Consider the following 12476-nt stretch of genomic DNA (forward strand, 5'->3'; position numbering starts at 1 on the left):
GTTCATTTCCTGTGCAGTGGGAAATGACTGGATTCTCAGGAAGCTGGGAATAGAAATATTTCTGAAATGGGAGTTATTTTTGAAATGTATCAAAAATCACGTACCGCCTTTTTTTGTGTGTGAAAAACTAATATTTTTCAGCCATTTTCCTTCCAAACATCCCATTTTCGTTGGCGTTATACACACCTAACGTAACTGGAATCTCAAGCCAGTTTAAATATTTAGCCTAAAACACAAAAAAAATAGAGGAAAACACAAAAATTGTAGCACAGGATTTTGCATCACATGACCGCTTGCGATGTCACGCCATGCATAATGTATTAGAAGGTACGTTGTGATGTCAGCGCTTGCAGAAGCCTTTGTTTTGGCAGAATGATTCCACTTTTGCAGTTGCTACCATAGGATTTTTTTTTTACCATCCAGCTCTTCTGTAGTTTGCCAGAAAAAGTGTATTTTTTTAAAAAATTAAATATGTTTTTTTGACAGAAGCCTAAGTTTATGCACCGCTGGATTTTTATCTGCTTTGTAATGAATCATTTTACACCTTTCATAATCCAATTTCAACAAAATAAAAAATAGGAAGATTTGGTGAAAAAAGAACATACACAAATTTTTAAAATGCTAGACATTCATATTATACAACATACATATAGAATCTCCATTTCAATTCTGTCAGTATACGGAAACACGTTCATAAAACGTACTCTTTTTCATGTAAAAACATATTTTAGCCATAGTTTCCCTTGGGGTCATTTTGCACTAAAACAGAATTGATATAAAGATGTTTTATTATTATTTTTTGCTAGTGTTTTAAAGTGAATTAAATAAAATACAGAGAGACTGTCGTGGTATATTTTATTATCTTGTGTTCCTATCCCATGCAAGTTAAAGGGAGTGAATGAAGGTGTCGTTTCGATGGCTTCCAGTATAGCATGTATAGGTGCTCGCTAATTATGTCTGACTCTGATTTAACTACGAGGTACTACTTCGCCTTAACATAAAATAAAATTTATTTTGGAAAAAGTTGATGGCTTGTTCATTTTTTTGCATAAATAATTTCTGTTCAAAGTTACAGAATAGTGTGATTTTGCAAACTATTATTTATTGTTTTATATAGCGCCATCATATTCCGCAGCGCTGTACAACGGATAATCGGAACATAACAAATACTACATAACATAACAATTTTTGACTTAGAAAAACCAGAGGTAACGAGGGCCCTGCTCACAGAAGCTTACAATCTAGAGGTAAAAAAAGCAAGAAATATTTTGCTCTTCCCGTTTCTCTTGAAATATACAAAAGGGTTAAGTAACAGGTGACTTCAATACATTTAAGAACGATAGCTGTGTAATAATCAGTAAATAATACTTTAGAAATGATGTGCATTGTTTTTAAAGCAGGAATAAAAATGTCCCTAAATCTGTTTATTCTATAATATAATATATTTAAAAGAATACAATGAAACCAGTTTTTCTTCAGAAAATATACTTTTATTTTTTGCCCCTATCGAGTTACTGTGGGTTATTTATATTTTGTTGAAGATGTTACAGATGATAAAGGCACAACATGCATGTTGATAAATACAAATAACTAATAAAATAATTAATAAAACTTCTGCCTAGAGTGGAAATTCAGAAACTATCCTCTGCTGGATCTCTCTGGTCTTCTTAGATGTTCAGAAGCGAGGAATTCCACCATCGTGTTTTATGTGTGACGATCCGCCATAAAAATCCAACACTCCCTGTTACTCTGTGTCAGCTGTTTAATATACACGTCTCTGGGTTGTAAACTGTTCATTCTTCACCGGTGTTAGGATTTTGGCTGGGCTTTCCGCTTTTCTACGTCCAGCTGGATCTCTTGGGGGAATTCGCCTTTGTGTTTGATGACGCAGGGCAGGCAGAACCGTTTGGAGTAAAACAGACTGCATTCCTGGATAAGGGAGAGATTCGATCTTCAACGCATGACCCAGCGGATTGCATGCTTCACATGATGGCATAGAATGTATACTTTGAGATAACTCCCTCTACCTTTATTTGTGAAATATTTACTCTAGCACAGAATAAATAAATAAATAAATAAGATGCACAGCCTCCTAATACTGACTTTTCCAAGAACACTAACAATAGATGACTATGCCTTTTAGAGGCCGAGCTGCGGAGTGGTCTTAAAGGGGGGTGCACCTCTGAGCCCAGGCTTACTTTAGGGGACCACAACATCTGTTTCTTGGACTCCTCAAAAGCCACCAAAGCCTGGAGCTAGAGGTCCATGCAGCCATCGGCACAGACCTCTAGGCCTAGGGCAGCAGGTCCAACCGCTAGTGAGCCATACACTTAATGAAACCAGTCAGTTACACGACAACGGTCTGTTCAGACATCCATAGCAGCTCTTCAGTGCCACCTTATGGGGACGTCATTTAATGGTGCTCTGCATAAAGAAGGTAATGAGAAGCTGGTAGGTCTCTGTGGCAACTGGGGTGCTACCCTGGGCAAGGCCTAGGACAGAGACACCATAAAAATGTCAATGGAGGAAGAGTTAATGGAAAGGTCTGTGCTAGACGCTGCACAGAACTCCGCTTCCCTCACACTCCGGCACGGTGGGCTGGAGGGCCATGGACGAGGAGCTTGCCCCGAGCCCCATGATTTATAAAACAGTGGCAAAGCACCAGCCACGCTTCTAAAATTCAATGTATTTAAAATAGATGTGCCTTACCGTGCCGACGCACACCACCTGCTTGCACAAACTACAGTGGGAGCCGAGGATCAGGAATTTCTCTTTGTCTGGTGTGAAAGGATCTTTCGTTACAAAACATTCTTCCAAGAGTCTGTAAATAAGGAGAGTCACCTGTCAAGATCCCTAATGTCATCTCAACGAGACAATTACACACACAAAAGGTACTAAAAACCACATGAAATCGACATCAAATGTATATATATATATATAAAAAAAAAACGTTGGTAACTAATTTACAAAAACATAATTTACTTAAAAAAATAGTTTTACATTTGGATAAAAAAAAAAACCCCAAACCATTTAAAACATTTAAACAGCCTCGTTTCTCCCGCATCTGTCCAATGATGGTCTTAGACTTACATCACCGAACGTGTATTAGGCGGCTTCTGTCCAAAGTACGTGTACGGGATGCATAACCTGCAAAGTTCACATTCAAATATTCCCTTTGGTTGGGGGGAATCATCCATTCTGTAGCCTGCGAAGATGAAAACATAAAAGATGTTGAATATTTCTTTGAGACGTTATATTTAGGAACTTTTAACATATTCCACGCTTACCCTGTAAGTTTCATTAAAACAAAGAAAATTTAAATAAGACAGAGATGACCACAAATACCAACTATGTATATATATATTTTTTTTTTTTAAAGTGAATTTAGAATGGTTTCTAAATAATATGCAAATGCTTCAAAAGAAGCAAGTCGCAGGTATGACATCATCTCCCGCCGGGGTTTTATTGGTGGTATAAGACTTTCATTAAGAATATTGAGCGAGGGTATTGATTTAAAAGTTGGCCAGGGGTACACAAAAAGTGAAGTCCCAGGTGGCCGTCAGCTGGTGTATGGAAGGAAAGAGACCACAAGACTTCAAATACAGTTTCAAAAACCTTATTTTGACGTTTAGCCACACCGAGAGGAAGCCCTTTTGTAATTATGTTACAGCCAAAAATGTCCTCATTTCCCATAGAAATAGCTGAGTGACCCCAAACTTTTGAACGGAAGCGTACGTGGTATGAAGCTTCAACAATGAGATTATAAAACACAACAACATACCAAAATAACTGACCTCTTCTAATCTCTAATACGTATTGAATTTTCATTTTGATCCTGGGAGTCAGCGTATAAGATGTCTCGTTCATCCTTCCCGGGGTGTCTTCCGGATAAGAAAGCCCAGAAGGAATTCTTTAAAAAGGCAACGACTTTGGCGTTCTCCACCGCTTCCTCGGACGTAGATTGTTTGCTGGTTTCATAAGAGGATAAGACGATAGCTTGGAATAAACGTATGAGGATACAGGCCGTTACCAGCACAAACAAAGAGAAGTAGAAGCCTCCGACGAGGACGTTGCTTGAAAATACCGTCTGGACAGAATTTACAAATGAATGAAATTCCCATTCGTGTCGCCCAAATACTAAACAGCTGAAGGAAGAGTATGCGACGAAGCATACGCCAACCACAAACCCCAATGGGCAAATGGCTGATGCAGCCGCCGTTAAAGACCTGTGCGCTAATTGTACGTCGTAAAGCAAGCCGACGTATTTCAGGGTCTTCAGTGTGGTGCAAAATGCCAAAAAGCCCAGCGTGTTCCTAAATGTCGCATCGACTTTAGAAGCCACATAAAGGGGGATGAACTGTTTGGGATGATGCGAGTAAAGGTGAAGCAAGTGTGCACTCAGAATAAATTTAGCCAGATACAACGCGCAAGCCAGTAACAACGAGCATTTGAACACCAGATTAAGTCCTTTGGAAATACATAAATACTTTTTCTTCTCTGCACACATTCGGTAAATTTCCTCTGCGATATACACAAAAGTAAAAGCAAAAAAAAGCGAACCGATAAGTAGATCCGCAGCTCTCGCATCGTGAATCGTCGGTAACGTGAAAGAACGCACCGATAACTCTTGATTGACTAGCCCCACGCTGGAGACTTGGAAGCCCACCGTTATTGTGCAAAATAAACGCAAGTAAACGTTAAACGTGGCTAGTTCTACGACGACGGCTTGCGTCTCTTCGTTAAGCCAGTTCGCTTCTTCCAGATCCCGGATTTTCTTTAAGGAATGGTCTCGGGGCTTGTCTGGAAATAAATACACCGGGTACCCCGCTGTCCCAAACGCAGCCCCCGGCAATGAGTAATTCCAGTGGGGGATACCGTCCTCAAAGGTGAATCCATCGTATTCGCTGGGGTTATACGCGTTACTCTCGTTTTTCTTTGGTGGACCAATCGCAGGCTCCGGAGCACACGATTCTTTTCCAATAAGCAAACCACGTACACCGGTGTCGTTGCCGTAGCAATACGTGTTTTTTACTCGTCTGATCCTGGGCAACCCGATGATCTTCGACCAGCTCCCGCCAAGAAAAGTCGGCTGTTTGTCGTCGTGAATCAAGGGCACTAATACTTTGCTCGTCCAAGCGTATATACGGTTCAGCCTATCAACGTTTTCTAGATTCCGTGAAAACTGCTTGTACGCAGCCCGACTGTGATGAAAAAGGTTAACGTCGTGGTTAGAATAGCAAAAACCCAGCACCACCGACAGAAATACAAGACGAATAATCATCTGAACGCAAAAGACGTAAGCTTTCCTTTTTATCGCGCATCGCGTCTTAGCTAATATTATGTCCTCCGGTTTTGGAGGCTGATATTGGACCCTGTTCCTGAGAGCTTTCAGCTTGTAGTGTAACTCTTTGTCGCGCTCTTCATTTTTGGGAATATTATCTAAAGGGATCTCGAAAGCGCATTTACCCGACCACGTGATGTCGTGGCAATATTTGGTGCGACACGAGTGGAAGGCGGACGTGAGTACAATTTGGGCAATTTGCACAACGAAGACACTCTGAACAAATGATGTCACTGACGCAAACAGCCACGATCTAGACTTGTTGGTGCCGTATGACAGACCGTACAAGACAATACAACACGCTGACACACTCCATACTACGATGACTAAAATCCAGGCCATGTGAACGCCCCAGCGACGAAGAACAATGGACAGTCTCTGTCCAACCGCAGTTTGTTTAAAGTTAAGTTGGAATGTCTTTCCCGTTGGGATGATCTGGGATTTTGTTTTTCTACAGATGTCTGTTCTAGGTTTTGGATCTACGGATCCCGCAGGCACGGTTTGCGATTCGCGACGTTGAAGTGTTTCTCTTTCCGAGACCTTCGCAGATTTACTTTTTCCGGAGGTTTCTTTTCCAGATTCCCCGTCGATACATCTTAATGTGGGATTTGTATTAGTCAATTCTTCATGGATAACACAATCTTTATGCGGAATTATTTGTGGCTTGCGATGAGGAAATATGCCAGCTCCGGGGATCTCCTTGGGGTTACACTTTCTAGAGATATCTGTTCTAGATTCCCAATCAATGCTTATTAACGAGGCATTTTGATTCGTCAATTTTTCAGGGTTGGCACATTTATCAGGCTTGCGACTTCTTTTTCTAGAAAAGGCTGTTCTAGATTTCCGATCGACCCGTCTTATTGTGCCAATTTGATTAGCAAATGAGCTGGGGGACGCACTGTTGTGTTTCTGTACTCTTTTTGATTTGCAAGGATGATGTTTTTTCCTTTTTGAGATCTTCTTGGCGTCACACTTTTTGCAGCGGTCTTTTCTATATTTTTGATACATACACCTTACTGTCACGCTTTCATTAGCCCACTCATCGGGTATAAAACAGTTGCTACGCTGTATTCTTTGTGACTTATAAGAGTTAGGCAAAGAATCTGTCTCTGTTTCCAAATCTTTCCTCCGACCCACGGCCGGCGCATGCAAACTGTCTCGGAACCCATGACTCTCTGAAATGCTAGATGTTGAACATTGATCCTGTGGACTTTTGAACAACCCTTGTACAAATAATTCAACGGGTATTGTTATTAACGAGCTCTGGATTCCTATAATTAGTGATTGAATAAATTGTAGATCTTCGCCTTCGGCTTCATCCTCCTCTGCGCCGAAAAAGGCCATGTTGACTAGCAAATCGCTCATGAGGATCACAAAACAACAAGAGAGCCTTTGGAATCTAGTGACAGAATCGGATAGTGCGGGGGCAAAAACAGCCAGCCACGAATGCTCCTCGTATAATTTCCAAGATAAATTTATTAAGAGAAAGTCAATTTTTGCTAACGGTTTCTCTAAGTCGGCCTGAAAAAAAAACCTATCTATTTTTCCATCGCCCTTCTCGATATCAAACCACTTTCGACACATAAAATACCAAACGCGTTCCGTATGCAAACGCTCTATTCTTACTCTGCTTAAGTACCAGCCAGGAGAATTCCCAGAGTTATTGTGCCATATTCTGATGTAACAGATATCTCCTAAATCCTGTTTAGTTGTTATTAAAAAGTTATCGATCCTCCCTGCCGAGAAGGGTTTTTGTCCTGGATATCTTAAAAGATGTACATCGCTGTCGAGATTTTTACCAATGATTTTTAAATAGACATCTGCCGTCGTGCCAGATCCCAAACGACTACCGGTGTAAATCGACACTATATAGCTCTCGGTATCATACGGATCATTGTCTTGCAAGACTATAACTTTTTGTTTGCTTGTCACGTCACTCTTATCCCATTTGTTTGCCCAGAAGCCCAACGCAGCGTAAAGAGTAAACATTACAAGAACGGTGACGAGGGTCGCAAAATTTTTACGCAAGTCTCTAAACGTAGCTTTGGTGAGATCTATTGGGTTAGGGCTGACAAATACCCTCGCTGCTAAAAATATATGTTTTTTCTTTAGAAAAGTAAAGCTTCTTTTCTGAGCTTTTGGGAATCCTTGGCATACACAGTGGACCCTTTTATTATCTGTAAGGGGCCCTGCTTTGCAATTAGCTTCATTCCAATTTTCTCCTTCTTCGAAGTCCAAGCAAGCAACGTTGTAGATAGAGGCTCTAAGCAATGGCGTTTTCTTCCAAACAATATAGCTGGTAGTCATTTCTACTGAAAGATTAAGGCTGTTCTCCATAGGAATGGACTCCGTAGGGATGCGAATGATCTTGGGATTCCAAGTCCTTAAGACACTCTCTTTTGTTTTTGATTGACCTGTCTCTCCATTACCGATGCTGAATAATGCAATCGAGGGGTTATCTGTCATGTTCTCCCCAATATGTACAGAAACATTAAATGTTATATCTTTCGTATAAAAAAACTGTACAAACCACTCTGCTTTGGAAGTAAGATTAATCTCAAAGGAAAACACACCACTTGTAGTTTTCTCAACATCCGGTGAAACAGAAATATCAAAAATGGGTACTTCACTTTTTCTTTCCATAGTTATATCTATTATTTCTGGGACTATATTAATCACACGGCCATCGCCTCTGGCCGATGCCATATAGAACCCGGTCACCACTGTATCGATTTCTCTTCCATTGTTCAACCAAGGTAACGGGTCCACTTTAAACTCATAAAACGCAGCGTCCACTACGGCGTCGACGGGCATAACGGATGTTTTATTCTGTAACACCGGAAAGAAACAACTAAGGCAGTCCAGCCTCCTGTTGTATGAATCTACAAGATCCCACCTTTCTTCTTTCTTCAGAGTAATCTTAAAATTCTTTGATTCCATCACGGTGTCATTTTCGCCAGGCACTTTACCAACGGATACGACGTCCGTCACGGTCTCTGCTACGGACAGAATTTTTTGCGGTACGTCCACCGTATGCGCTGGGACGTCCGTTGCCTGCGCGGGAATATTTAAAAGTGACGCACCTATCAGGTTGGATAACGAGGTGAGAATTCCACTGCTTAACCTTTCACTCTCAACAGAACCAAGCGTTTCTTTTCTGTACTTATTTACAGAAGCAGCAGCTTCGGCCAACTTCTCCACCGAGAGCTGTTGAGACTTGAGACTTATCTCCTTTTTGACTTGAGTGAGTTCACTGATGCTTGTAATTATCTGATTAATACTCATGACGTTAGTAACTGCCATGGAAGATGACATAGTCAAGAGGCTCTCTCGTAATTTAGTTTTATCATCTTCAATGGGAGCGATAAAATCTTCGGAAATTAAATTATTTAACAGAGATGCTATCATACACATTAGGTGTCCCGCTTTTATGAAATCACCCGTTTCAAGAAAAACATTCATCGGAGAGTTCGACCCATTGGACAGCATGAATAGCTTATGAATTACCTCTTTGGGTTGGGTATGATTGGAATCCTGAATGTTGGCAAACAATACGATTTGCGTATAAGAAGACAGTGAATCGTATACCTGAACATACAGTTTTAAATAGGCTTGACTATGTAAGCTGACGGGAAGTAAAGAAAGCTGGATTGAAGGTTCGTATCCATAGTAAACAACCGAACCTAATGAATTTTCACGCAGGGAACTAACGAACGTTGTCCTATTTAAGGCCGCTATGACTTTGTAGCTAAGTGGTAAATTTCTGTCGTGGAATCCGCTACAATTGATTGTAAGCTTAGAGCCAAATGTTGCAATGAGAGATGGTCTTAAATGACACTTCCCATACTTAGGAGGAGAATTAACGTAAAATGAGTATTTATAAACAGAAGGGGCGCCAGTCCATGTTGTGACCTTGAGAACTAGAGTATACCACTTATCGGCAATCCCCAGAAATGCTTTGGCAATAATAGACAAGTAAGCAATATGCCTCCCAGTTGTTGTTTTAGATGCCCAGTCAAGGTCTACCTCAGCCGTCTTCTGATACAGGGACCATTCATATTCGGGTCGACTGGTTTTGCTACAATCCATACATTTTCCTGATAAGGAAAATCTGTCTGTTGGGATTAAAATTCTAAGACAATTTTCAATGCACACAACGCTTACAAGAGGGGGGCGTCCGGGTGCGACAAGAACAGTCTGGTCAAAATATCCAGTTTTGTTCCTCTTACTAATTACTAAACGGAAATAGTAATTTCTGTTGCCCTGGAGTGACTCCGGTTCCATAGTTTGCATCATGGCATCTGGGGTTATCCACGTTAAATCCGTTTGATTTGGGTGGCAGGTTGCATTTTGACTTACCCTCATTAAAATATAGTCGGAGAAGTTCTTTGTACAGTACCATGTAAAAAATAGCCCTTGCAAGGGGTCAGGTGAGTCTGGATCGAATGAAGGACTTCCATTAAGAGTCCACGAGTCACTGAAACCAACAGTTCTGAAGGATCCACCAGCAATAATGGCTACAAGGTCGCTCTCTTCTACAACAACCACGACAGAATCCGACTTGAATCGAGAAGCGTCTTCATCATCAGCCGTAGCAATATCAATGGAGACGTTGAATAGATAGAAACCATAATCCAAAGCAAATTTTGGAATTTCAACGGTGCTCTGATTTACGGGTGACACCTGGGGCAAGTCGATGTAATCGTCCCATGCAGGAATATCATATTCATTGGAAACCCGGTATATTCTCCACAGCATATTTATTCCTTGCGACGCGGAACAATTAATTTGTATGGATACAGAAACCGATAAACGGGACCCTTTCGTAGTTCTTATTACAGAGGACGGGAAGGTAGGTTTTGCGATGCTAAATGCAAGAATATCACAAGGCATTTTGTAACAATAAACTGACGTCTCAAATACTTTTCTGGCGTAGGAGCCGACAGTTGCCTTTAAAATAACCGGCTTTAAGCCACTTTTGGTAAAATTTACTTTGGCTACAAACCCTGCATAAAGTTTCACATCAAATTCTAATTTAGAATTGGGGATGTAGGCTGCAGCATTTGTGACGTAATCTCCATAGGTATACGTCGTGTTCTTAAACAGGTATGATTTCTTTGCGCCGTACAGTTCCAAAATAAACGTCCACTCGCATTGCAACAATGGGTGTTGCAATGGGACAAACCATACGACGTAGATGGGGGTGAACAGCGGCGAAGAACCGCTATTGAAAAAATGAACCTCTAGCTCCATATCCGACAGCGATCGATACAACGCATTCCTTCGGTTTAGATACATATGTGCCGCAAGAGTGTACGTCTGTGATCCCACTAATGTGATGTGGAAGAGGAAATTCAGACCTCCTTCTTGATAGATTATAAAATAGGCGCTGGATCCAGACTCGGCTTCATTTTCCTTAAAAGAGTAGTACAGTCCGTTTTCCCAACTAAAATAATATACGTTACTATGAGTTTCGGAAGGATTCAGAACCACAGAACCAAGGTTTCTTAGCCCAGCTATGCCATTGGTAAAGTAAAATTGATCCCCAAGCTTTCTTACGTCGCTTTGATTCACCAGAAAGTGGATCCTAACAAGTGCAGATCCAACAAGGCTCAACGGAGGTGAGCAGAACTCCGTCTCAACAGCGTACTTGTTGACCGTCAGATCCCAAGAACCTACTCTGTTTTGATCTGCAAGCTGAAAGGCCACCACTCTGCTGGTTAAAGGGAGGAGAGTCCATGTGAGTCTTAGATCCGAGGTTCGGTTGAGTTGGTTTGAGACGGCACTAAAAACATGGAGGAGAGCCTGCTCCACGTCTACAGTCAGGCGGAGTTCAGCTGGGGAACCACCAGGAACGAGCAGCGTAGCCATATACTGGCCGACCTCGCTGTAGCGGACGGTTACTTTGTAACCGTAGTAACCTGAGCAGTTGTTACGGACACTCGGCGGGTAAGTGGGGTCCTCGATCTCCACGTAGTAATTACTCGGTAAGAGTGTCACGGGTCCACCGAGGTAACTGGAGAAACTGTATCTCCAATCTGTGCTCTTCATCTTGGCACACCAAGCGAACACCACCAAATCGTACTGATACACGCGGGGCGATGGTGAAATGACAAAAAACTTTGCGTCTTGGTCAGTGATGGAGATTGTTAGGTTTTGGTGCCAACAGCCGGGCAAGGAGCAGCCATCTGTGAAACAACGCACGGTAACGATATTCCCGGAGGTCACGCTCATCTTCTCCTGACCCGACCATTTGGACGTGTTTCGGAATACCGTACCTCTGTTGTACCACAAGCACACTGGGGGTCTTCCCGCCTTCTCTGCGACAGAAACCGTGACCGTTGGCTCGAACGACAGCCAGAGGTCAGCTCTCCACAGACAAGTGGAGCGGATGTCGGTGTCCAGGCGTGTGTACACCTTCCCTGGCGGTTCAGAGCATGTCATTTGTAACGGCAGAGGCTTCAGAACCTGAGCCAAAGCCAACAGAGCCATCATTGACCCCAAGGTACCAGAGAGGGCCACAGCCACCATCCTTTCCTTCTGTCAGACAGTTAAATGAGCACCTGAGGTAAACACCTCAGACCTCAAAACCAGGCGATTCCCGCCACTGCACTCAAGCCACGCCCACTCGCCGTTAAAGCAAATACTCCGTTTACTCCCGTTCTGGGTATTTCACCTCAGCTTCGGGATTAAAGGTCCCACTCCCCAGAGAGCATTTTATGTAACATACTCACCGAACCGGTACCGTGAGGAATCCTGTGTGCGGAAATACCTTGATAAACTCCGAAACGCCCCCGTGACCTATTCCGCTGCTTTTTTAACCCAAACTATTATAACCATTCCAAAGCGATCCACGATTTTCAGTATCTTGCCAGGAACAAACATGGCGGCGGTAGTAATCCCTCGGTCGCGGAGTGATACTCTCATTGGTTTGCGTAGTCTGCGTGGAGGGATACCGCAGCTACGTGTTGCATCAAAACAGTAACATTATATAAACATGAGTTAACCCATTGCGTGCTTCCTCAGTGCACAGCGGCCCCGCCCCCTATGTGCGGCTTTTGACCGGTCTGGGTGGGATTGGGGTATATAACTGCCCCTTCACACCTACCGGCTCCGCCCTGGGGGTAGAGACCTG

The 12476-nt window shown here is 42.4% G+C and overlaps 2 protein-coding genes across 2 annotated transcripts; both read right to left on the reverse strand.

Moving 5' to 3' along the window:
- Nucleotides 1-1468: 1468 nt before the first annotated feature.
- On the reverse strand, nucleotides 1469-12335 carry CDPF1 (cysteine rich DPF motif domain containing 1). Its single transcript, XM_053462783.1, has 4 exons — nucleotides 12076-12335; nucleotides 3091-3205; nucleotides 2710-2821; nucleotides 1469-1929 (listed from the first exon to the last, which is right to left on the reverse strand). Exons 2-4 carry the CDS (start codon nucleotides 3195-3197, stop codon nucleotides 1810-1812), a joined length of 339 nt encoding a protein of 112 aa, XP_053318758.1. The 5' UTR covers nucleotides 3198-3205; nucleotides 12076-12335; the 3' UTR covers nucleotides 1469-1809.
- On the reverse strand, nucleotides 3800-11872 carry PKDREJ (polycystin family receptor for egg jelly). The gene has a single exon (XM_053462109.1). It carries the CDS (start codon nucleotides 11870-11872, stop codon nucleotides 3800-3802), a length of 8073 nt encoding a protein of 2690 aa, XP_053318084.1.
- Nucleotides 12336-12476: the final 141 nt, after the last annotated feature.

The sequence above is a fragment of the Spea bombifrons genome, chromosome 4, assembly GCF_027358695.1.
Source record: "Spea bombifrons isolate aSpeBom1 chromosome 4, aSpeBom1.2.pri, whole genome shotgun sequence".
Lineage (NCBI taxonomy): Eukaryota > Metazoa > Chordata > Amphibia > Anura > Pelobatidae > Spea > Spea bombifrons.

What these genes read in the sequence shown, in the direction of transcription:
- CDPF1 (XM_053462783.1), bottom strand. Translation starts at nt 3,197, where the DNA reads ATGGATGATTCCCCCCAACCAAAGGGAATATTTGAATGTGAACTTTGC. An exon ending in CCTAATACACGTTCGGTGAT is followed by an intron (nt 2,822 to 3,090) that starts GTAAGTCTAAGA and finishes CCTTATTTACAG; the next exon opens with ACTCTTGGAAGAATGTTTTG. An exon ending in AGGTGGTGTGCGTCGGCACG is followed by an intron (nt 1,930 to 2,709) that starts GTAAGGCACATC and finishes TCCCTTATCCAG; the next exon opens with GAATGCAGTCTGTTTTACTC.
- PKDREJ (XM_053462109.1), bottom strand. Translation starts at nt 11,872, where the DNA reads ATGGTGGCTGTGGCCCTCTCTGGTACCTTGGGGTCAATGATGGCTCTG.